This window comes from Malaclemys terrapin, chromosome 9 (assembly GCF_027887155.1).
Source record: "Malaclemys terrapin pileata isolate rMalTer1 chromosome 9, rMalTer1.hap1, whole genome shotgun sequence".
NCBI classification, from domain to species: Eukaryota; Metazoa; Chordata; order Testudines; family Emydidae; genus Malaclemys; species Malaclemys terrapin.
Window position 1 is genome coordinate 50,237,811 of NC_071513.1, and position 25,706 is coordinate 50,263,516.

The 25,706-nt window shown below is 43.3% G+C and overlaps 1 protein-coding gene across 2 annotated transcripts; it reads left to right on the forward strand.

Moving 5' to 3' along the window:
* Nucleotides 1–755: 755 nt before the first annotated feature.
* ING5 (inhibitor of growth family member 5) lies at nucleotides 756–25,706 on the forward strand. Of its 2 annotated transcripts, XM_054039903.1 has the most exons (8): nucleotides 763–892; nucleotides 11,406–11,477; nucleotides 13,306–13,472; nucleotides 16,165–16,276; nucleotides 17,693–17,786; nucleotides 19,012–19,147; nucleotides 21,125–21,186; nucleotides 22,478–25,706. In XM_054039903.1, exons 1-8 carry the CDS (start codon nucleotides 856–858, stop codon nucleotides 22,518–22,520), a joined length of 723 nt encoding a protein of 240 aa, XP_053895878.1. In that variant the 5' UTR covers nucleotides 763–855; the 3' UTR covers nucleotides 22,521–25,706. The 2 variants fall into 2 exon arrangements, with proteins under 2 accessions (XP_053895877.1, XP_053895878.1); XM_054039902.1 differs by lacking the exons at nucleotides 21,125–21,186; nucleotides 22,478–25,706 and having other exon boundaries at nucleotides 756–892; nucleotides 19,012–19,619.

Genomic DNA, 25,706 nt, shown 5'->3' on the forward strand with positions numbered 1-25,706 from the left:
CGGGCTCGGTTGTGGGGCTGACAGCTACCCTTGCCCTAGACGGGGGTGGGGGAAGAGTTACTGGCTGTCACTGTCCTGGGCTTGGGCGGGGAGAGAGGTTGACACTATCCCGGGCTGGGGGAAGGGAGGAGAGGCTGTCACTGCCCCCGGGATGGGGAGAGGAGAGGCTGTCACTGCTTCGAAGGTGGGGTGGGTTACAGGTTGTCACGGGGGGGGGGGTGATTACAGGTGGTCACTGTCCCAGGCAGGGGGCGAGTTACAGGTTGTCGTTGTCCCGGGCTGGGAAGAGAGGAGACTGTCACTGCCACGGAGTGGGTGGGGACGAGAGGCTGTCACTGGTCCGGGGTGAGAGGGGGTTACAGGCGATCACTGCCCCAGGCTGGGGGGGGGTGTGAGAGAGAGGTTGTCACTGCCCCCGGGGTGGGGAGAGGAGAAGTTGTCACTGCTGCGGACGTGGTGGTGGTGGGGGGGTTACAGGAGGTCACTGCTCCGGGCTGGGGGCTAGTTACACGTTGTCATTACCCAGGGCTGTCACTGCCACAGCGGGGCGGGCTACAGGCTGTCACTGCTCCGGGCTGGGGCGGAGGAGAGGCTGAAGGGAAGGTGTGTCTGCATGGAGGAAGGCGGGTGGCGCGCGCATGCCGGGACCACCTCCTAATCCTTGGGTGACACCTGCCCCTTCCCCCTTTGGCGCCTGTGCCATTGCCCCGCCTCCTTATTGATATACAGCTGGAGGTGTCCCGGGCGGCCAATCAGCGGCGGCAGCTCCTGAATATGGAATGAGACTGGAGCTGCGGCCCTTGTCATGCGGGCCCGAGCGACGAGGGAACAGCGCGGCAGGGAGCGGGGCACAAGATGGCGACAGCCATGTACCTGGAGCACTATCTGGACAGTGAGTGGCGGGCCCGGCGCGGAGAGCGGGGCGCCACACCACCTGTGGAGTGAGGGGGAACGGGAACAGGCGCCAGGGAAGGGGCGCCTGCGGGGGGAGAGTCCCCACGGCGGGGCGGCCGGGGGTGCGGCGGAGGGAGCGGGGGCGGTGACACCGCCTAGTTCGGGAGGGGGCGGAGCTTGGCGCGGACGCTGTTGTTACTGCAGCTGACTGCGGGAATTACAACTGCGTCACTTACCGCGAGGGTGTGGTCTCATGTGCGTCATCAACCGCGTTTCTTGCGCAAGAGGCGCGTGCTTGTGTCATCATTACTTGCCGAGGGTGGAAGCAGTTCAATCTCTTCTCTTTAATGCCCTTCCCTTGGTCCTGGGGCAGCTGTTGTTCTCTGGGCTGCCCCCATCCCATTGCCTGTCTCGGCTCTTCCTCCCCTCCCCAGGGGGCTGACATCCAGAGGCAGCTCCAGGCACCAGCGCACCAAGCGCGTGCCTGGGGTGGCAAGCTGAGGGGGTGGCCTGCCTGTTGTTGTGAGGGCTGCAGTCAGGCTGCCTGCAGGAGGTCCGCTGGTCCTAGGGTGACCAGATCACCCAGGTCAAATATTGGGACGCGGGGGGGGGGGCCAGACCAAAAAACCAAAACAAAAAAAATGGCGGCAGAGCAAAAAAACAACCCCTTTCTTCCTCCGCAAGCGCTCGAGGAAGGCACCGGAGCTGCAGGGGGGGTGCAGGGCCGGGGTGAGTGAGAGTCCGGCCTGGCCCTGAGCGCAGGCAGGACTCAGTCGGGCGGTACCTGGAGGGAGAGTAGGGGGGTGGCCTGTGGGGCTAGGCGGCGGCTGTTCTCCCCACCTGAGCAGCGGGACTCGAGAGCAGCCGCTGCTGCAGCTCCTACTGCCGCGGCCGGAGGAAGCGGCCATGGCGCTCAGTGGCTGCGGCGCCCGGGCCTGAACCCCCGAGCCCGGGCCTGTTGCAGGGACCCAGCAGCGCGCATGCTGCGCGCGCCCAGTCCCTGGCCAGTCGCGTCTGGGCTGGCTGCCCAGCTGGTGCAATCCCGCAGGCGGCCCAGCCTCGTTCGTTCCCCTGTGGGACCCGAGCGAGACTTCCCGCAGGCATGCCGCTGAAGGCTGCCTGACTGCTGAGCTTGGGGCGGCAAAATACATAGAGCTGCCCCTGCTGACACCCACCTCCTGCCTGCCTCAGCTCCCGTTCCCTTCCTTATGGGTGGGGCCTACCAAATTAATTGCCATGAGAAGTGCATCACAGACCATGAAATCTGATCTTTTGTGTCCTTTTACCCTACACTATACAGATTTAATGGGGTAGACCAGCGGTTTTCAAATTGCAGGCCCTGACCCAAAAGGGAGTTGCAAGGGGGGTCACAGTATTGCCACTCTTACTTCTGCGCTGCCTTCAGAGCTGGGCAACCAGAGAGCGGTAGCTGTTGGCTGGGTGACCAACTCTGAAGGCAGCGCCCTGCCAGCAGCAGCACAGAAGTAAGGGTGGCAATACCATGCCATGCCATCCTTATTTCTGCGCTGCTGGCGGCGGCGCTGCCTTCACAGCTGGGCTCCCAATCAGTGGCCACCGCTCTCCAACTGCCCAGCTCTGAAGGCAGCGCCGTCGCCAGCAGCAGTGCAGAAGTAAGGGTAGGAGTACTGCAACCCCCCTACAATAATCTTATGACCCCCCCCCCCCCCCCACACACACAACTCCTTTTTGGATCAGGATCCTTACAATTACAACACTGTGAAATTCAGATTTAAATAGCTGAAATCATGACATTTATGATTTTTAAAATCCTATGACCATGAAATTGATGAAAATGGACTGATTTTGGTAGGGTCCTGCTCATGGGGGCTGCCCTTGTTCCCCAACTCCCCCTCCCCATGGGGGCTGCTGCAGCTTCCCCAGCCTATGCAGGGGGTTGTTACGTTGTAGTATGCAGTCCAGAGCAGTAAAGAGTTGTCACCTCTTATTCTAAAACCTTAAGTGCCTTAAAGGTTTGCCACTGTAGCTTTCTGGCTGGGATACCCACAGTCAGCAACAAGCATGCTCCCTGTGTCTGTGTGTTGGGCAGTCCTGGTCCAATGCTTTGAATCCAGGAGTCTGCCTACAATACCATACTTCCACCAGTATTGGTTAACAACTGGTAAGGTGATGCCACACTCTCCCCAGCCCCAAATTTCTCCAGAAATATGTGTTCTGAAATGTCCAATCCTGACCTGGAATAATGGAAGGAATGGTCAGGTTTGTTGCTCTTTTGAAGAGTCAGTATCCAATAGTTTGTTACTTTAAGTGGTTACCAAACAGTTCAGTTCAACAGCAATGGGTTGATTTAGATTAAAAATAAAACAAGTATAAGAATGCAAGTATAAGAACTAAAGTCAGAAATAGTTACACAAGAAATAAAGATAAAACACTTTCTAGTAACTAAAATCTAACTAGCTTGGTTCAAGGTAAAATCCTCACCACATTTCCATCAAGATGGCTGACCAAACCCCTGCGTCAGAATCTATCCCCAAAAGTCAAAGGGCTGATATCTTTGGGCAAGTCCACACTACAAAATTAAGTTGGCCGAAGTTATGTTGATGTATAGCCACAACAGGAATTGAATCAGTTTTACACATCCACACTGTGTTCCTTGTGTGAGTGGTGCGCGTCCTCACCAGGAGCGCTTGCGCTGATTTAACTGCCAGTGTGGGACATTGTGGGATGATTTCTGAAAGGCAGCAACAGTCAATGTAAGCAATGTCTACGCTGATACTGCATCGATATAACTACATTGACTTAAGCACTATACTTCTCGCAGAAGTTAAGTCATTAAGTTGGGCAAGTTACATTTTAGTGTAGACGCTTAGTGTTAGGTTGATGTAAGCTCCCTGAGTCGTCTTTGGTGAAAGATAGATAACTTGTGGGTTGTTCCTCTTTTATAGTTTAGTGAACCTTTGAAATAGATTCTTCTGAGGGTAACCCCTATATAAAGTTCATTCAAGCTGTGAGGAAGGCAACATGCAGTCTCCTGTGATTGGGTGCATGCAGGGCCGCCCCTAGAAATTCTGGGGCCCTACACAACCCCCCCCATGGGGAGGTGGAGGGGCAGGCCTCTGCGGGGAGGAGCAGGGGGGCTGGCCCCAGGCCTCCGCAGTGTGGGACAGGCCCCAGGCCTCCCTGGGGGGACGGGGCTGGCTTGGGAGGCAGGGGGGAACCACCCCCCAGCAGTCACCAGTGGCAGGGAAGGGGCGGGGCGGAGCAGGGCAGGGGCCCTGGGGAAGAGCCCGAGCAGGGGCTGGAGCAGCATGCAGCTGTGCAGGGCCCCAGGAAATGTGGTGCCCCAAATTTCCTGGTGCCCTATGCAGCTGCGTACTTTGCATATGGGTAAGGACGGCCCTGGGTGCATGTGAGTATTTTGCCATGTGTTTTTTCAAACACACCTACTGAAAGTTTAAGAGGAAATAAAACAAAAGGGAAGGATTCAAGGGAGTTTGCCCAGTTCTTATCTTCTGAATCTTCCTTTCTGTCATATGTAACTTTCAGTCCATGGGTCTGGCTGAGCTGGGAGTGGCAGCATGACATGAGGAGACTTATTCATATTACAGAAATGAGTCCAAATACAAAGATACTGTACCTGTGTAGCTCCAAAACAGAAGTTTTGTTCCTTTGCAAGTTTAATTACAACTTTTTAAAAAAGGAGTGCAGAACTGGCATTTAAATTACTCTGCTTCCTTTAAGCCATAGAATATAGAGCCTATTTAAAAAAAAAAAATCCCCTCCCCCCCAAAAAATGCAGTCTCCTGGTGAGGGAAATTTCTTGCTTGGGTTGTCTGCTGAAATTATTTAGTTCCTTCCCTCTCCAATGTAATTGGATGAGCATGAAACATGTACTTGTCTATCTCCTTCCTCACTGTGATAGTGTGAGGTTTGCCTCTACCCCTTGTTAACCTGATGGGTCTGTTTATGTGATAATGTAAATACAAAGTACTTAGGCAGTGACTCCCTACCAGGTGGAAAAACTACAGTCCTTTGTCTAGGGTGGAGTATCTCCTGCTTGGCTGGCAAACACAATTTAAGAATTGTAATTTCAGTTTATGTCCATAATTTTGCATCACTTGCTTGCACCTATCTTACACAATGATATTAATCAGTGAGTCGTGAGCTTTTCATTGGCACCTTGCATGACATTTACCAGATATAGTTCATGACATTGAACAATTGTTACAGTAGAACTGGTTAAGCCAGCTGCAGTTCGTTACCAGCTATCTGGGTGCCCCTTTGCTCTTGGGTTCTTAATGTCACAGGGCTACACTCCCCCTACAGTAGCAGTCCTAGTTCCCACAGCTTATATAGGGGCTGCATAATAGCAGTCTTCAGATACTTGCAAGGCTGTCATAAAAAAGATGCAGAAAAGTTCTTCTCTTTTGCCACAGAGGGCAGGACAAGAGGCAGTGGGTTCAAACTACAGCGTAGCAGATTTAGATTAAATCTCAGGAAAAACTTCCTAACTGTAAAAACAGTAGGACAATGGATCAGACTGCCTCAGGAAGTCTGGGAAGCCCCTTTACTGGAGGTTTTCAAAAGGAGGCTGGATAGCCATCTGTTTTGGATGGTTTAAACACAGCAAATCCTTCATCTTGGCAGGGGGGTTACTCTGGGGGGAATATTTGAAAATTCTGCATATTCTATTTGTCAAAATAACACAATATAATCAAACAAACAAATAATGGAGATATCCCATCTCCTAGAACTGGAAGGACCTTGAAAGGTCATCAAGTCCAGCCCCCTGCCTTCACTAGCAGGACCAAGTACTGATTTTGCCCCAGATTCCCAAGTGGCCCCCTCAAGGATTGAACTCACAACCCTGGGTTTAGCAGGCCAATGCTCAAACCACTGAGCTATCCCTCCCCCCCAATAATGGAGATATCCCTCCCCCCCAATAATGGAGATATCCCGTCTCCTAGAACTGGAAGGGACCTCATGCCAGTTACAATTATTTTAGTAATTTATTTCAAAATATTTGTCAGCAAGTATGTCTGTAACAATACAAACAAACAAAAATTCGGGTTTTTTTTTTTGACAGATCCCTTACTAGGCATATTAATACACAATTTTGTGTAATTCATTTAAATTACAAAACAGACCTGTATTTCCTGCACCTGTTAGAAGCAGTGCAAAGGCTTGGGGGAGGCAGGGGTAACGGAGGAGCTGAAGGAGAGGGAAGGAGCCTGGGAGTGAACCTGGAGGGGGCTGGGTGTGGGTGGGAGGTTTTTCTTTGGGGTTGGGGTGGTATTGTTAGGGTGTTGGGAAGCCTTCCCTATGCAGTCCCTGGCTGACCCCACGCCTCTCCCATTCAGTCAGGCACGTCTGCCCCGTCCATGCACCCCCTCATCCCCATGGATCTCTGCAGTCACTTTCCCCTGTACCCAGGCTCAATGCTGTCACTCCACTAGGTGCTGAGCTCATGCTCCAGTCTGCCCCCCCACTAGCCATTCTGAACGTCAGTCTGTGACACCCCTTCCCCCATCAACCCTGTGTGTCCCACTCTGTCCTAATGTGGCTCCGTGGGCAGGGTGCTGTGATGAACTCTACTCCTGGGGGAATTCTACCACACTGGGCATAGAATTTTGTATTTTCCCGCATTAAATACATTTTGTCTAAGAAGTATTGCAGTTCTGCGTTTTGCTCACCAGAGGCTGCTGTGGCGCTAGAACAGCAGACATGAATGCAGCTGGCTGTTCTGGTGCCACAGCGGTCTCTGGTGGGCAAAAGGCAGGACTGCAGCACTTAGGCAAATGTTTTATATGCGGGAAAATACAAAATTATGTGAGACAGATTAATTCTGTGTGTCTGCACATGAGCAGAATTCCCCCAGGAGTAGGGATTAGACTAGATGACCATTGTGGTCCCTTCTAACCATATGATTCTAAGATAACAGAAAGTTATAAATAAGTTTGTGTAAGGAAGAGTGGTGGAAGCCATATTATCCAGTGCTGGAGGGGACTGTGATGAAATCCTCCCAATGAGCTTTCCACTTGTAATTGATCACAACTTGCTGAGTGTTTTGCCTAATAAAAATGTGGTAGACCCATCTGTTGAGTAAGTGGATTTCAATCCAATAAGGGGTTGTCTCTACATCCCCAGTTCTTTACAGACTCTCTCTCCATCCCTCTTTATAAAAGTGTTCCTCTCCTGGTGTAGCTGTTTCTCATAGATTGCAGGGCCAGAAGGAACCCCTGTGATCATGTATTCTGATCCACTGTATGACACAGGCCATAGAACTTCCCCAAAATAATTCCTAGAGCAGATCTTTTAGAGAAAAATCCAATCCTGATTTACAAATTGTCAGTGATGGAGAATCTACCATAACCCTTGGTAAGTTATTCCAGAAGTTAATTATTCTCACTGTTAAAAACATATGCCTTATTATCAGGCTGAATTTGTCTAGGTTCAACTTCTAGATGCTGGATCCTGTTATACCTTTGTCTGCTTGCTTGAGGAGCCAATTGTTAAATATTTGTTCCCCGAATAGGTTCTTATAAACTGTAATCAAGACACCACTTAACCTTCTCTTTGTTAATGTAAACTGATAAACTCAAGGAGCTCACTCACTAGAAGGCACATTGTCTAATCCTTTTATCATTCTTGTGACTCTTTTCTGAATCCTCTCCAATTTATCTTCTTTCTTGAACTGTGGGCATCTGAACTGGATACCTCCAACAGCGTGGAGCACCAGTGTCAGCTACAGAGGTAAAATAACCTCTCTGCTCCTACTCAAGATTCCCCTGTTTTTGCATCCAATGATCACATTAGCTCTTTTGGCCACAACATTGCACTGGGAGCTCATGTTTAACTGATTATCCACCTCTGACCCCAAATCTTATTCAGAATCCCTGCTTCCCATGATAGTCCACAATCACCCAAATTCATATTGTGTGCTGGCACCTGGCATACCAAATGATCCAGATTGCTCTATATCAGTTACCTGTCTCTTTATGGTTTACCACGCCCCCATTATTATGGTTCTGTGACCAGGGTCCAAGGGGGGGGGGGGTCACACTGAGGTTACTCAAGTAGGGCAAACTGCAAAGAATGGGGCAGACAATCCCCAAAGCTGGTGATTATTTTAATACTTAGATTCACCAAGATAGCAACAAACAGTTTCCACAGTAGCTTACTGGTTACACAGAAGCCAAAACACAGTTCCCTGAAAAGCAACCCAGCAGTTGGGCTCCCTCCCAGACAGCCAAGTCAAATATGAAGGTTCTATCAATCACAAACGATTGGACACATTACCTCCCAGGTTAATATTTCAGATCTTACACAAATACACACTTACAGCCAATTCTTACTAACTAAATTAAAATGTATTAATAAAAGAAAAGAGTTAAAATATCATTATACATACAGACACGATTACAGTTCTATCAGTTTCATAGTGAGCTTTGGAGTTGTAAAGAATTATTAGAATAAGTCCATAGGTTCAGTCCAATGTTCCATACCAGAGTGATCCAAATTAAATTGGAAACCTCATCTTGTAGCTCAATGCTTCCCCTGATAAAGCATAAGCAGATTTGAGATAAAAAGGATCAGGACCCAAGAGTCCTTTATACAGGCCTCCTCTTGACATCACGGTATCCTCAGGTGAACAACAGGCAATCATCGCAACTTTGAAGTAGATCTGTTTCCTAAGCATCACGAGTAATGAGCTACACGGATTAATATAAGGCAATTGCCTATCTTCCACCATTTGCAAGTGATACGCTATATAATTCAAAGAGAAATCAATACAGTGATATCACTATATTTACAGTTCATTTAAATGTTAAGATCTTTTGATCTCAGAATTAACAGAATACATACAGCATAGTCAGGAAGCGTTAGATTACATTGTCAACCTCTAACAATATGTATGTAAACACACACATTATCTACCAATATGTCTCTAAAGGTTGAATCTGGGTCAATTAGCCTGCAAGCTGCTCCTTCCTGGCCATGTGTCAGAGTTATCTGCAACTTTTATTAGTGATAATTTTATGTCTTCTTCCAGGTCATTGATAAAAATGTTAAATATGATGAACAGATCCCTGGGGGACCATATTAGAAACACACCCGCTTGATGATTCCCCATTTATAATGACATTTTGAGATGTAGCAGTTAGGCATTATTTAATCCTTTTAATGTGTGCCATGTTAATTTATATCATTCTAGTTTTTCAATCAAAATGTTGTGCGATACCAAATTAAATGCCTTCCAGAAGTATGTTATATCAGCACTGTTTCCTTTAGCAACCAAACTTGTAATCTCACTAAAAAAGATATCAAATTAGTTTGACAGGATCTGTTTTTCATTAACCCATGTTGACTAGCATTAATTATATCATCCTCTTTTAATTATTTATTAATCAAGTGCTATATCAGCCACTCCATTATTTTGCCAAGGTCCAGTGTCAGACTGACAGGCCTATATTATCCTGGGTATCCTTTTAAAATATTTTGCCCAAAATTAGTTTTCTTTCAGCATTCTGCAACTTCCCCAGTGTTCCAAGATGTATTGAAAATTAAAAATAATGGTCCAGCGAGCTCCTCAGCCAGCTCTTTAAAATTCCTGGGTACAAGTTATCCAGAGATGCTGATTTTAAAATGTCTAACTTTAGTAGCTGCTGTTTATCATCCTACTGAGATGCCAGTTTATTGAACACTTCTGCCTTTTCTGCATTATTATTGATAATTTTAACATTTCCATCTAGTAATGGATCAGTACCATTGTTAGGATTTCTTTTGTACCCAATACACTTGAAAAACTCCTCCTTTTCCTCAACTCTGCTGACTGTAGATTTCTCCTTCTGTCCCTTTTTGTTTCCTTTATAAACCTTCTATAATTCTTAGCTTCTGATTTACATTTACATTAATTATTATCAGATTCACCTTACTTCAGTTTGTTCCATTTAAAAAAAAATTATATAGATGCCTTCACTTCTCTGTAAACCAGCCTTAGTCTGGACTCAGCCCTTGCCTTTCCCTCAGCTCAGTTCCTTTGTCTCTTCAGGTACTTTCAGCAGTCTTTCTTCTTGGGCAGGAAGGCATTGGAGAAGAGTCCTGTTTGCCTTACTCCCCAGCCTTAAATAGAATTTACATAAGGCAGGAAGCCTTTGTCTCCAGTGGAAAAATACCAGCAGTGTCCAAGGTGGTACTTGTACCAGGTGACATTATCACCTGACCTTGTAGTGTCAAAGCAACCATGAAACTAGGTTTATTTGCAATGTCCACAGGAAGGAACTGCCCCGAAGATGGGAGATCCACATCTTCGAAGGCTCATTGTCTTTCCCTAATGGCCCATTAAGGCTGATTGCTTACTGTCTGGTGGATGTTTCCCAAGCACATACCCACACGGTTGTAATTGTTACATAGACAATATTCCTAACTTTAGATGCAGAAATGATACATGCATACTATTTGGATAAACATATTCAGTAAATCATAACCTTCCAATGATACCTCACTGGACCCATGCTGCATAAAACATAACTTAGTTATGCCATATTCATATCATAACAATATTTCAATGAAGAATATGGAGTGTAATGTCACAAGTGGAGCTCATCTTCTCACCACCCTTCCCTGGACAGACAGAAGTATAGTCAAATTCTTGGCTGCATCAAAGTCTTGGGGTGTCAAGATTGAGCAAGAGTTATGTTTCCCAATCCAATTGGCAATTTCAGATTGCAGTTCCACTTATCCAGGTGAATTTTAGGATTTTCTAGTAGTATAAATGTAATCCATTTGAACATTTTCAAAAGTGGCCTATGATTTGGTTACCTCTATCTTTAGGTACCCACCTTGGACTTGACTTTCAGAAGTGCTGAACGCTCCCCATTTTTTCCAGTTAAGTCAATGGGAGCTTTGGATGCTCAGTGTCTCTTAAAATTGGGCCTAAATTTTCACAAGTTGGGTAGCCAAAAATTGAGGCACCCTGAATCATGGCATTACTATCCTTGATGCATGGGGGAGTGCCCACTTTCCTTGTGTCTACATAATCTTATGCCAAAAAGACTGAAATGAAATAGACATGTTACTGATTATAACCACTGTCCCCAATCCTGCAGAGATTTACTCACATGCTTAATTTTGTGCACTATAAGTAGCTCTGTTGATTTCAGTGGGACTATTCATAGTGTGTAAAGTTATGCATGTGTTAATCATTGCAGGATCAGGGCCTTCACATTGTCAAGGCTTTCTTTGCAATAGGAAGGGTTAGAATCTTCATTTTATTTATGTTTATTTTAACCAAAATCTTAGATTCTTGAGAGCACAGCAAGCTCCATAGAAACTTCTGTGTCTCAGTGAACATATATGGTTATTGTCATAATTGTGGCTAGTTATCTTCATAACTATATCACTAGGTGGTGGGTGTAGCTCCTTTTTGTTATACATGATGGGCATCAGATCAATGTTCTGTATCAGAGATGACAATTCATACTTTAGTGGAGGGGAGGATGGACTGCAATCTCTGTGCCTTTTTGTTTCAGGTATTGAAAACCTGCCCTGTGATTTGCGAAGGAACTTCCAGCTGATGCGTGAACTGGATCAGAGAACAGAAGGTATGCTAAGGTATTCCAGTAAGCAGTCAGAATAGAGATCCTTCATCTGAAGGATCATAACAATCCCACTGGGGCTTGGCATGACTATGAGGTATAGAAGAGCAAAGCTTTGGCTTTGGAGACAAGATTTACCTATGCTGTAAAGGTACAAATGCTAATGTTCTCAGATAGTAAATGTGAGAACTTATACTCTCCTTCTTTCCAAGCTTTAGTCAATAAATCAAACCAATGGACTTTGATTGTTTTTAACCAGTTATATCCGTGTTTATTATCAAATTGTTCCAGTAGCAATGCCTCCCTACATATAGGTGGAGAGACTTTCTTAATCTTTATTCTACAACATTTTATTTTGTGATAGATTCAGGTGGCAGCATTTATACTTTTGGAGGTCACATATAAGTATATACTCGATCATAAGCCGGTTCGTTTGTAAGCTGACCCTCCCAAGATGGATAAGTAAAAATGGAAAATTTTTATGACCCGTTCATAAGCCGACCCTATAATTCAGGGGTCAGCAAACTTTGGCTCCCGGGCCATCAGGATAAGCCGCTGGTGGGCCGAGATGGTTTGTTTACCTCGTGTCTGCAGGCATGGAGGTAAACCTAAGTAAACAGTGTCCCAGCACACCAGCTGTTTACCCGGTCGGGCCAGGACAGCAACTGGTGGGGAAATTTTTTGGGGGGGGGAGAAGCTGGGGGTCAGGGAAGTAACCCCTGTGACTACCCCCCACATGACCCCAGCCCGGGACCTCCACACTCTCCCCATCCCATCCCTTCCCACCTTATCTGGGGAGGGCCAGGGGAGGATGTCTCTGGCCTGGCTGGAGCTGCTCCGGCAGGGTGGGCAGCGCGGCCGCAGCCTGCTCCGGCAGGCAAGACCGAGCAGCGTGGCTGCAGCATGTTCCAGCGGGCTGGGCCAGGTGACACGGCCGCAGCGTGCTCTGGTGGGCCAGGCGGCACGGCCGCAGCCTGCTCTGGGGGGCCGGAGGGGGGCAGCGAGCGGCACAGATGCAACCTGCCAGCCCCAGAGCTGCAGCTGCTTCGGAGGCCGGGGGGAGAGCAGCATGGCCAGAAGCGGAGAGACGCTGGCCCTGCCTCTTCCCTTCTGGCTGTGCTGCTTCTATTGGGGGGAGTGGCTGTGTCCCACCTCTCCCTCTTTATACCGGTTCATAAGCCGATCTCCTTCTTTGGTGCTTCCCTTTTTTACTAAAAAAATTCAGCTTATTAACAAGTATATACGGTAGCTTCTTCTAGTGTCTGTCCATATATAAATATACCCTATAAAACTGACATGAACACTGCATGGATGTCATCATAACAGAGGAGGGAAAGTATGTGTAACCTGATGGCAAAGTAGTAGAATATTGCATCTTGTGAGACATTCGTGTTTAATTTTTGGATCTGAGCTTTCAAACAGTTTATGGCTGTTATTGCCAAATGGGTTTCCTTTCTGTTGAAATGGCACTGGAAGGAAAGGAAGACGGCAGCACAGAAGTTAGAAAATTCTCATACTCCGAATGAAGCTGAAGAAATGTTGAAACCTATGAACTGGAGTCAGTGAGTTCAGTTCTGATCTCACACAGTGTAAATCAAGAGTAGCTCCACTGAGGTCAGTGGAATTGCACCGGTGAAAACTGCTGAGTGCAGTATCCGATCTGGGTAGGGTGAATCCTTTTTGTGATTTCCTAAAAAGGATACATACATTAGTTTTTGAAGGGGTTCAGGCACTATGATAATTGGGATCATAAGGTAAATACAGTCGCTAGCTAGAAAGTATTTCATTTATTAAATTAATTCTCATGTAATTGTACTGTCTGTTTTCTTTTCAGATAAGAAAGCAGAAATTGACAGCCTTGCAGCAGAGTACATTTCAACAGTGAAGCACTTGTTGCCAGAGCAGCGTGTGGAATACCTCCAGAAGATTCAGAACGCTTATTGTAAATGTAAAGAGTACAGTGATGACAAAGTGCAGCTAGCCATGCAGACCTACGAGATGGTGAGAATTAAGTGCACATGTGCAGTGATTGTGTGGTCAGTGAGATTCTTGTAAGTGTAATCATAAATTAAGAAGGAGCTTTTGGGTTTTTTGCTGAAATATCTATATTTGGGTTGACACTGTTACTGACATAGCAGTAGTTCCCTTAAGACACATTCTTTTCTGTTTTACCATTGTCTTACCAAGAAAACTCCAGTTTTCCTTTTGTTCTGTTAGGTTGTGTGTCAAACAAACTTCCATTGTGAGTACCCCACAGCTATATGGTTTGTTAGTCGCTGCTATGATTTGTACTGCCCATCTAAAGTATAATATAGCACCAGCAACTTGAAATTGCTCCCATTCTTTGCTGTTTCCCATTGCATTTGTTGAGTTGACATCAAAGATGCTGTTGGTAAAGTCCAGGGAATATGAAGGATTATGGGAAAGTGTCTGTCATTACTTTAGTACAGGGGTTGGCAACCTTTCAGAAGCGGTGTGCCGAGTCTTCATTTATTCACTCTAATTTAAGGTTTCGCATGTCTGTAATACATTTTAACGTTTTTAGAAGGTCTCTTTCTATAAGTCTATAATATATAACTAAACTATTGTTGTATGTAAAGTAAATACAGGTTTTTAAAATGTTTAAGAAGCTTCACTTAAAATTAAATTAAAATGCAGAGTCCCCCGGACCGGTAGTCAGGACCCAGGCAGTGTGAGTGCCACTGAAAATCAGCTCGCATGCCGCCTTTGGCACGCGTGCCATAGGTTGCCTACTTCTGCTTTAGTATCTAGATGAGTCCATGGGACAGATATGCCCAGGGAGCATGAATGTAAGCTTTCCTGCACTATCCCAGCCATCTGCCTCAACCTTGACCTGGTGGGTGAGATAGGAAAGTAGTTAATTCTTAATCTTTGTCCCCAGTACTGGCTTAGACTGCCAAACACAATGTCAGTTGAGATGGTGGTTCTTGAAATATGTTCACTAGTTTTGGAATCAAGCCAGAACTCATTTCTGGCTGATTAATAGTAACAACTTCTGATCCTTGCTGACTTTATTCAGTTTTGAATTAATAAACCAGAATCGAAAGACTCTATCCCATTACAAATCCCCTGAGCTGTGCAGTCCCCCAGTATTAGTGATGTAGTATTCTTGGGGGTTTTAAATAAGTGCTGTTGAAAGATTCCAGATTGATGGCACTGGAGTCCTCTCTTTATCCACAGTACAGGCAGAGTTTTCTCTTGTCACTCCAATATTATGCCTTAGCCCAGACATTAGAATGATCATCCCTAAAGGCAAGCAAGTTGTTCACCAGCCCATTTGACTCTGACCTCTTTTCAGAAATTGCTACCACTGTCTCTTGTGATGAAGACACCTGCCCATAGGGACTGGAGTGAGACCAGCCCAATTTCACATAGACCGCAGAACAGGTGTCAGTACTAACTTTCAAACGCTATCATCTTGCCAAGTTTGATTCCAATCCATCATGCCATTCAATCCTCCTCTAGTAGTAATATTTTATTAGGTGATTATTTTTATTTAAAGACTATTGTCACACTCTGTATTGATGCTTCATTTATAAATAGTTCATAAAGAGTTAGTACATGATTATTAAATGTTTAATTGTTTGCTTTTAACTGGGGCTTACAGCCATCTGTGATAACCATCTATAATGTGCTTTGAACCATCTATAACACATACTACTCATGTCTGCAACATGTTTATATAATCTATTAATACTTTATTAACCTATTATAAATAACTTATAACGTACCCTTTATTGTAAAGTGTAACCGCATATCGATCCAAGGAATCATGGAATCTCAGGGTTGGAAGGGACCTCAGGAGGTCATCTAGTCCAACCCCCTGCTCAAAGCAGGACCAATGCCCAACTAAATCATCCCAGCCAGGGCTTTGTCAAGCCTGACCTTAAAAACCTCTAAGGAAAGAGATTCCACCACCTCTCTAGGTAACCCACTCCAGTGCTTCACCACCCTCCTAGTGAAAAAGTTTTTCCTAATATCCAACCTAAACCTCCCCCACTATAACTTGAGACCATTACTCCTTGTTCTGGCTTCTGCTACCACTGAGAACAGTCTAGATCCATCCTCTTTGGAACCCCCTTTCAGGTAGTTGAAAGCAGCTATCAAATCCCCCCTCATTCTTCTCTTCTGCAGACTAAACAATCCCAGTTCCCTCATCCTCTCTTCATAAGTCATGTGCTCCAGCCCCCTAATCATTTTTGTTGCCCTCCACTGGACTCTTTCCAATTTTTCCACATCCTTCTTGTAGTGTGGGGCCCAAAACTGGACACAGTACTCCAGATGAGGCCTCATGAAAGTCGAATAGAGGGGAATAATCACGTCCCTCGATCTGCTGGCAAAGCCCCTACTTATACAGCCCAAAATGCCATTAGCCTTCTTGGCAACAAAGGAACACTGTCGACTCATATCCAGCTTCTCGTCCACTGTAACCCCTAGGTCCTTTTCTGCAGAGCTGCTGCCTAGCCATTCGGTCCCTAGTCTGTAGCAGTGCATGGGTTTCTTCCATCCTAAGTGCAGGTCTCTGCACTTGTCCTTGTTGAACCTCATCAGGAAGGGCATGCTTAGTAAGGGTGAGTTGTCTCAGTGTGCCCGGAACTGTTAGAGTCCTACCTTCTAGAATAGCTGGGTTGGTTGAAGTTTTTTTCAGCCGTGTAGTTTCTCTCCCATGCAGGTGGATAAACACATCCGACGGCTGGATGCAGACTTGGCACGATTTGAAGCAGATCTGAAGGATAAGTTGGAAGGCAGTGACTTTGAAAGCCCTGGAGGTCGAGGCCTGAAAAGTGCGTGAGTTATTTTTAATGTGACCACACCATCTCGCTCAGTGCTGGAAAACCTTGCTGTAAATATGCATATCCAGTGTAGGGCATAAGGGCTGTGATGGAGCATACATTACTTTTTTTTGAAGCTTTGGTGTGAGGTTTTTTTTTATTTTATTTTATTTAATGCTTTTAAAAGGTTTAGGTAATTTTGACAAGGTGCCACCATTTGGTGGGCAGAGGAAGAAAGAATCTAGTTTAGAGCCCTCTTAACCGTTCTTGCTGGAAGCCGGTCCCTTGCCTCACTGAGTCAGCACATCCTGAAATAGTCCTTTCTCTAAGGCTAGGTCTACACTACCCGCCTGAATCGGCGGGTAGAAATCGATCTCTCGGGGATCGAATTATCGCGTCTCGTCGGGACGCGACAATCAATCCCCGAATCGACGCTTTTACTCCACCAGTGGAGGTGGGAATAAGCGCCGTCGACGGGGAGCCGCGGAGGTCGATTTTGCCGCCGTCCTCACAGCGGGGTAAGTCGGCTCCGATAGGTTGAATTCAGCTACGCTATTCGCGTAGCTGAATTTGTGTATCTTAAATCAACCCCCTCCCTCCCCCCCTGTAGTGAAGAGCTGCCCTAGGTCACTGGTTATAAGCACTGCTACAAATGAAGCTGAGTGTGGTGGCAAGAGTCGTATCCACAGTCTGTAGCTCTTAAAACTTTGAAACTAAAGAATCTACTCTGAGTTGAGCAAACTTTACCTCAGCTGTGCCTTGCCATGAGAAGTAAAAGACATTGTGGTGGGAGAGGATGATTTTCTCATTAAGAAAAAATATTAATTAAAATAAAGTTAGGATTTTATTTCTAACTTAAGAATCCAATTTAAAATTTAAAAGTAACCTGATGACAATAGGACATTTTAAGAGTTAAAGGAAAATGCCTGTTTCTTTAATATAGATTAGAAATTTTAAATGGCAAAAAGCCAAATTAAATACTGTAAACAATGACCACTGTACAACTGTTCTTTCCTTTAAATTGCTGAGGACATGGTTTTGAGGTCTGTTTGATGGGTGCTGCTGATGGCATGTATATGTTGCACCCTGATTAATAATGCACAGTCCTTGGATGGGAAGATGTTGAGTGTATTTTTAAAGCACTCTTTTACTAAACGGTTCGTTGAATATACAGTACCAGGCCAAGTTCCAGGTGACTCCTGTGCAACTCTACTGACTTGTGTTATGGGGCTGAACAAGTGGCAAACCAGAACAGAAGTTGGTACTGTTTGTGATATAGTATGTGTAAATCATACATATGTTTAATATCCAAAGAGCCTTGTACATAAAGAGCCTGCAAAACAGAAGTTTAAAATAATAGGAGCACAAATAAAAGCATCCGATGCTTTTTCTGGGGTGCCCTTAATTTGAAATAATTTTTGCTTTCAGAGGGACGAAGTCAAAAGGACAAGAGAGGCTCCCGAGGTCGAGGCAGGCGAACATCTGAAGAAGATACTCCAAAGAAGAAAAAACTAAAAGGAGGGTAAGAGACAAACAGTCACAGCTTTTGTGGCTTTATGGAAAAGCTTTGTAAATTTATAAAATACTAAGCCAAACCTTCCTGGCCCTTTTGATGACACTTCCAGCTGAACAGTTTGTATTTCTAGGCTATGCTTCTACTCAGACTCCATTTTAAATATGTCCTCTCTTCATGCTTTCCCCTGGCACCAGTGTCAAGATATCTTTGCATTATTAAGTTCTCATACACTGAGCAAGGAGTTAATATGGCTGGAACAGTATCTGTATCTGAGGTGGCAGGAATGCAGTCTCTGTTGCTTTCTGCAAATGTAAAGAAAAGTAGCTTAGCATTTTTGTGTGTGGCCATTTGTGTTAGTTTACACTGAGTTGGCTTGCAGATAATGGTGACCTGCTCATTCTGAGGTATATTGTGATGTTGCATCACTCTCCCAGAAATCCTGGGGCATTCTTGGAATCATTTCCTGGTATTCTACATCATAGGGTAGGTATCCTAAATAATCTTGAGTCACCTAATCCAGTCCCTTGAAGCAAGCAGGAAAGAATCTCAAATCTACTTTTCATATGCTGTAATTAACAGTGATGAGAAAAATAATTCCAGTTTCTTATAAGGCATCCTTAAATAGTATTGCATGGTATCATAAAAATATGATTTAAAAAAATTATAAAGCTTGTATTGCTCCTGTTAATGTCTATAATGGTCTTTTCAGCAAGGAAGAAACTGATTATATGCAAAGTGCTGCCAAATGCATGAATAAATGAACTGGAAAATAGAGGAATACTAGATTCTTTCAGTTCTAGCAATCTTGGCTGTTACTTGAAACCAGAGTTCAAAATTTTCTGATAGAATATGATTTTTAAGCTCCTACTGAAAAGGATCGATTCTTGTCACATTCCTGTTGTTTCTAGTTGTTCATCAACTCAATTTTGCTATGCTTATTATTGCTATCTAAATAGTACTCCCTTTATTTGTATGTATTGTATGCTGCAAATTATTCTTCCAGTTCTTTACATTAAACCTCATATAATTTTGTTTTGACCAATGATCAAAATTATCCAAATCTATTTATATTTTTAATATATTTTCTAAACCTTCATAATTGATTTTAAGCTTAAGATGTATTTAAAGCTAAATTTTCAACTGAAACTAGTTATCTATGAAATATACAGTTTTTAATGAGCAAAAGTAATTTGCTCTCACTTAACATTCAGTAGTATTATTTCCTCCACAGTTCTGAATTTGCTGATACCATCCTGTCTGTTCACCCCTCGGATGTCCTAGACATGCCAGTGGATCCCAATGAGCCCACTTATTGCTTGTGCCACCAGGTGTCCTACGGAGAAATGATTGGCTGTGACAATCCCGATGTAAGTGCCCAAGATGAGTTATACCTCGCAAAGAACATAAAATGCAATAAGAAGAAGTTCTTTAAATACATTAGGAGCAAGGGAAAGAAAAAGGAAAGTATAGGTCCTCTACTTAGCAGGGAAGAAAGGGAACTAATAGCTGATGACATCTAGAAAGCTGAGGTGCCTATTTTGCTTTATTCTTCACTAAAAAGGTTAATGATGACCAGATACTCAACACAATTAATATTGACAACCAAGGGGAAGGCATGCAGGGCAAAATAGGGACAGAACAGGTTAAAGACTATTTAGATAAGTTGGATGTATTCAGGTCACCAAAGCCTGATGAAATTCATCCTAGCGTACTTAAGGAACTAGCTGAAGCAATCTCAGAGCTGTTATCAATTATGTTTGAGAACTCCTGGAGGATGGGAAAGGTCCCAGAAGACTGGAGAAGGGCAACATAGTACCTATTTTTAAAAAGAGGAACGAGGACCCAGAGAATTATAAACCAGTTAGCCTAACTGCAGTATCTGAAAAGATACTGGAGCAAATTATGAAACAATCAGTTTGTAATCACCTGGTGTATAATAGGGTTATAAGAAATAGTCAGCATGGATTTGTCAAGAACAAATCATGCCAAACCAACTTAATTTCCTTCTTTGATAGGATTGCTGACATAGTGGATGGGGGAAGCAGTAGATGTGATATATCTTAATTTTAGTAAGGCTTTTGTACAGTTCCACACGTCATTCTCATAAGCAAACTAAGGATATGTGGTCTAGATGAAATTACTATAAGGTGGATGCACAACTGGTTGAAAGACCATATTCAAATAGTAGTTATCGGTGGTTTGCTGTCAAATGGGAGGGTGAATCTAATGGGGTCCAGCAGGTGTCCATCCTGGTCTGGTTCTCTTCAATATTTTCATTAATGACTTGGGTAATGGAGTGGAGGGTATGCTTGTAATATTTGCAGATGACACCAAGTTTGGAGGGGGGTGGGTTTGTAATCATTTTGGAAGACAGGTTTAAAATTCAAAATGACTTTGACAAATTGGAGAATTATTGAATTGCATCTTGTTGAATTCAAACCAAAGACAAGTGCAAAATACTTCACTTCAGAAGGAAAAATAAAATGCACAGCTACAAAATGGGGAATAATTGGTTAGGTGGTAGTACTGCTGAAAAAAATCAGGGGATTATAGTGAATCACAAATTGAATATGAGTCAACAGCATGATGCAGTTGTGAAAATATGCTAATATTCTGGGCTGTATTAACAGTAGTGTTGTATGTAAGACATGGGAGGTAATTGTCATACTCTACTTGGCATTGGTGAGATCGCAGATGCAGTACTGTGTCCAGCTGTGGGCCCCACACCTTCGGAAAGAAGAGGACAAACTGGAGAGAGTCCAGACGAGAGCAACAAAAATAAGAGGTTTAGAAAACCTGGACTATGAGGAAAGGTTAAAAAAACTGGGCATGTTTAGTTTTGAGTAAAGAAGACTGAGGGGGGATCTGATAACAGTCTTCAAATATGTGAAGGGCTGTTAGAAAGAGGACAGAGATCAATTGTTCTCCATCTCCACTGAAGGTAGGAAAAAAGTAATAGGCTTAATCTGCAGCAAGGGAGATTTAGGTTAGATATTAGGAAAAGCTTTCTAACTGTAAAAGTTGTTAAGCTCTGGAATAGGCTTCCAAGGGAGGTCATGGAGTCCCCATTATTGGAAGCTTTTAAAAACAAGTTAGACAAACACCTGTCATGGATGGTTTAGGTTTATTTGGTCCTGCCATGGTGCGGGGATTGGATTTTAATTTCTTAAGGTCCCTTTCAGCCCTGGCTTATATTTTTTGAAGGTACACTCTGGATATCTGTTCTTACAGTGCCCTGCATAACTTCACAGCACAAATGCATCTGATGAGATAACCTGCATTAGTAGGCCATCCTTTCCTAGTTTTATAAGCATCTCTCTTCTTTCTTTTTTTCTGAACTGCAGTGTCCAATTGAGTGGTTTCACTTCGCTTGTGTGGACCTCACCACAAAACCAAAAGGAAAATGGTAAGTAGGAGGAACAGGTTCAGTTTGTTGAGTCTCTTCTTGACTGCCTCTCTCCAATTATGAAGAAAATTAAATTCTGACATCTTGACCAATCTTGGTGCATGAATTTTGCTCTCACTAATATAGAAACCATAGAATCATAGAACTGGAACGAACCTCGAGAGGTCATCTAGTCCAGTTCCCTGCACTGGACTAGATGCAGGCTTGTAACATACGTTGTTAGAGAATTGTATTTGTGTGGATGTACACAATGCATTAGGAAACGTCTATTCTCATCTCTGAAGGCTGCTTCCATTGAAGTCTGTGGCAAAACTCTCATAGATTTTAATAGGCTTAGGCCATGTCTATGCTACCGGCTAAATCAGCACCACTGCGATAGATGCAGCAGTGTCAATTTAGCAGGTCTAGTGAAAACGCACTGAGTTGGTGGGAGAGCACTCTCCCGTCGACATCTGTACTAAACCTCCCCCGGAGGTGGAAGCTGTGTTGCCGCGAGAGTGTCTGCCATGGATATAGCGTGGTGTAAACGCCGCTGTAAATCTACCTAAGTTACGTGGACTTTGGTCACGTGATTTACGTAATTGAACTAGTGTAACTTAGATCAGCTTACAGCGTTAGTGTAGACCAGCCATTAGAATAAGGCCTTAACAGAATATTTCAGGTTGCAAGCATTTACAAGATATCAGCCTAATCAGAACAGTTTACAAAAAAACAAGACATGTATTTACACAGCTATATGTATATCACATTCCTGCATGGCATATTTACTATATCATTGAGTAGCAACTGCAGTGCTATTGTTAAAATTAGGCGAGTATGTTTGAACTTTCCCCCTGTCTTTGGGAGCTTTAACTTTTATGAGATTTTTTTCCTTCAGGCTGTTTTTTTCCATGTGTGGTCTCATCTCAAAGTGAAGGGGTAATTTATCTGGTTCATCTATTTTTAAGAACATACAAGTTACGGCAAGGAGGTGTCTTTCACACTTTAAAACATTCAGTTTTTTTCTGTTCAGATAACTAAAACCAGCTTTGTTTTAAAATGGGTCTGAGGCCCCCTTCTGCCACTTTCATCCTCCAAACACCACAGCTCCTTTGCTAGTTGTTCTAATTTCCTGGACCCATCTCAATGAAATGTCTTTCCCCCATATTTGTGCTCTGTAATATTACAGCATCAACAAAAGAAATTGACTTCCATATAGTAGATTTTATTTTCTTCTCCTCCAAAATAGTGAAGAGCTCCCAGGCAAAATATTTATCTGTTGAACCTTAATACTATTATTTTCTGTCCCTAGGTTCTGTCCCCGTTGTGTTCAGGAAAGGAAGAAAAAGAAGTAAGGAAGGGAAATGTACACTGAATCCAGAAGTTTAAAATATTCTTTCTTACATGTTGCAATATTATCTTTGTTTTTGACCTACCTTCCTTTTTGTTTTGATTTGATATTTAATTGTCCAACAGCCAGTTGTAATTCTTATTTAAAAAGACGACGACGACTTGGTGAGGGAGGGTAGGATTTTTGAGAAAGTTGCCACAGGCATTTTATTTAAGTTATTTTCACACAGCACTGACAGCTGTTACTATGAAATACTTGGAGCAGCCCACAGCTGGAATTTTTGCTAATGCATTGGAATCTGTGAAACCGCCTAAGGCATTTCAGGGGAATGAGAAAGCTACATTTTCAGCATGGGGGATTGCCACTACCTAAATAGTGTAGGCATGAAGCTATGCATAATGTATATGAAGGATCTCTATATAACTGCAACCTGCATGAAGTACATTCATACATTTAGGAGTAAAGTCCATTTTTTGTGTGTGTACAGTCCTGTAGCACTGAAGGCAACACGCAGGCCAGTATCTTATTTCCCCAAAGCAAAGTATTATATGTAATTTTGGTGAAGCATGCTCTGTGTATCTGAAGTTACACATCTCTTCTTATTGGGAATTATTTCTGTTTAATTTTGCATTGCTGCCTTTGGACTTGATCCGGCTCCCACATCCAGACCCCTCTTTTGAATTCCTTTCTTCTCTCATAAACATTTGTCCATTCTGGAGGAAAATTATTTTTAAGTAGCAAGAGATCTGCCCTGGATTGTGTCATAGTGACAGTGGTAGCAAGAGCGAGTGCAGACCTTCCTGCCAACATCGCATTTTTCTGGAAATGCTTTAAGTTCTTTACAGTGAAGACAAAAACCTAGTTTGGTGTTATGAAGATAGTGGGGTCAGATTTACTCATGAAATAAAATTAAGGCCTGTTTACATTACTTATCTCTATGTTGCACTTTGGTAAATAATCAGGAAAACAAGTTTTAGGGGGAGAATAATATTGTAATAAGATATAGATTCTTGTGATGGTGCATCAAACCTGAGATTAAGTCATTGACTTTAACCCTATTGCAGTTTTTCTGATTTTAATCAGCATCCATCATGAACCACTGCTCATAAACAGAAGTCCACACAGCAGGAATGTTTTAAAAGGGACATCTTGCTTGTTTGGTGAGAAATCTGCATGCTTTTGATTTGAGTTGCCTTTCAGGTTGACAGATAAAATGTGAATCTTGCTATCATTAGAGTCTCATACCCTACAGTGGAAGGAAGACAGAAATCCAAGAGGAGGAAAAGAAAATATTCCATATATGTCCCTTATTGTCTTCCCCTACTCCCTGACCTCTCCCTCAATACTGAGCTATGCTTGGTGTAGGAACTGAGAAGAGAGATAAAGATGGGTTTGTTGCTTTTGTACTTCCCATATTCTGGGATTCCACTACCTATGGCCACAAGTGGCTGTAATGGTGTAGCCCACTGTATAGACCATTGGAGTGTCAGAAAGGGGCTGCAGTATAACAGAATCAGGCCCACAGCATTATAACAAAACAGAACAATTAATTCAAAAGACAGGCTTATATAGCACAATTGTAGTTGAAAAAACAAAAAAGATAGTCTTTGTTACAGGAGGATCATTGAATGGTGCCCTTTGTGTGCATTTTGTGATGCAAGAATGTAAAACACAACTCCTGCTAAGTCTCCTTTCTTGCAGTCACGCTATTTGCATTTGGCTTTATAGGAGATAGCAGTTAAACAAAAATGTCATAGAAGACCCCTCTTGGTATCAGTGTAGTTATCTGTGAATGTAATTTGATTGTCACATCAGCTGTGGAAAAAAGTGTCTCCGGAGTTCTGTAGTTTAAAATGTGATGTACATATCCCTATTATCACATCATTCCATATGGTATATATGAAGTTTTCATGTTCACAGGACTATGTTTTTTTGCCATTTTAAAATAAACACACCAAAAATATGTGCATAGAACTTAGCAACAGGTTGTTGGAGGGAAGTGGGGAGAAAGCACAATTGCACAAAGCTGGATCTGGGAATGTAGTCAGCCCTTTTTTATGTCTCATCGCAGAGTGTAAGAAGTGGCTCTGCCTCTGTCTGGAGAGTAAACCTTTTCGCAAATCAGCATGTAGTAAAGTAGCCAGTGAAAAACCCATACCTCATTATCCTGTTACACTGGATTACAAGTAGGAGTGTCACTGTCTTGAAGATTGTAATATTGATGAAGATTCAGGCTCCATTTCCCCATTCATCCAATGATACAATATTGTAGGCAACACTTATTTTTAAACAATACTTTGTGAAATAACTACCATAAATTGTAATTGTTTGGTTAAATTGATTCTCAAAAGCCAACACATCTCTTTGGAGGTGTTGCTGCATAACCAAGAAGTTACAGATCTATCAATGCAAAGCTGATTACCATAAACTTAGATATAGTTGCTTAGGGCAGCAAATTATTTAGTGATTTTTGTCTGGGTGGTTGTAGCCTGGAAGAATGGATGCTTTCTATTTTAACCAGGGAAGCTAAAGACGTTGAGCTAGCACTATATCAGTCCTAAGAATGAAAGGTATCTATGGGGACCACAAACACTAGGTAAGATGACAGATGTACTTTGGCGCACAACCTCTCAAATGTATCAGATCATCTGAGTTGGAACAGAGTTTGAGCAATAAAGCTGTCCCATATGGAACACACCCTAACAAACAGAGGCTCTAATAGTTATCACAGACTTAATAGTATCTGTTTGCCCATTCATTTCTGGGTTTAGGGTTTTTTGCTCCTCTTTAGATAGGAAGATCAGTAGCCTTGGTCTTGGTCATTAAAGAATTTTAAAGTCCTGTATTTTGAATGTGCGGTGTTAAATATACATTACCTTTGTGGAGAGGGATGGACAGAACTGTGAGAGATTTAAAAGGAACGTTCCACTAAAGATTATCAAGAAAAGCTTTTTCAGACACCTGTATATTTTGTGGTGTACAGTTTTATCACAATTCATCCAAATTGGAGATGATGTAACTTTAACCTGAATGTTATACGTTTTATTCTCAAAGGAATTAAATATGTTCCCTTTGTAAATGGAAGAGAATATTATAAATCTTTTTATTAAAAAATGTAAAAATGTATAGCAGTATTTTTGGATTATGTTATAGATAATGGATATATTGTTATAAATAAAGTATTTTTGGG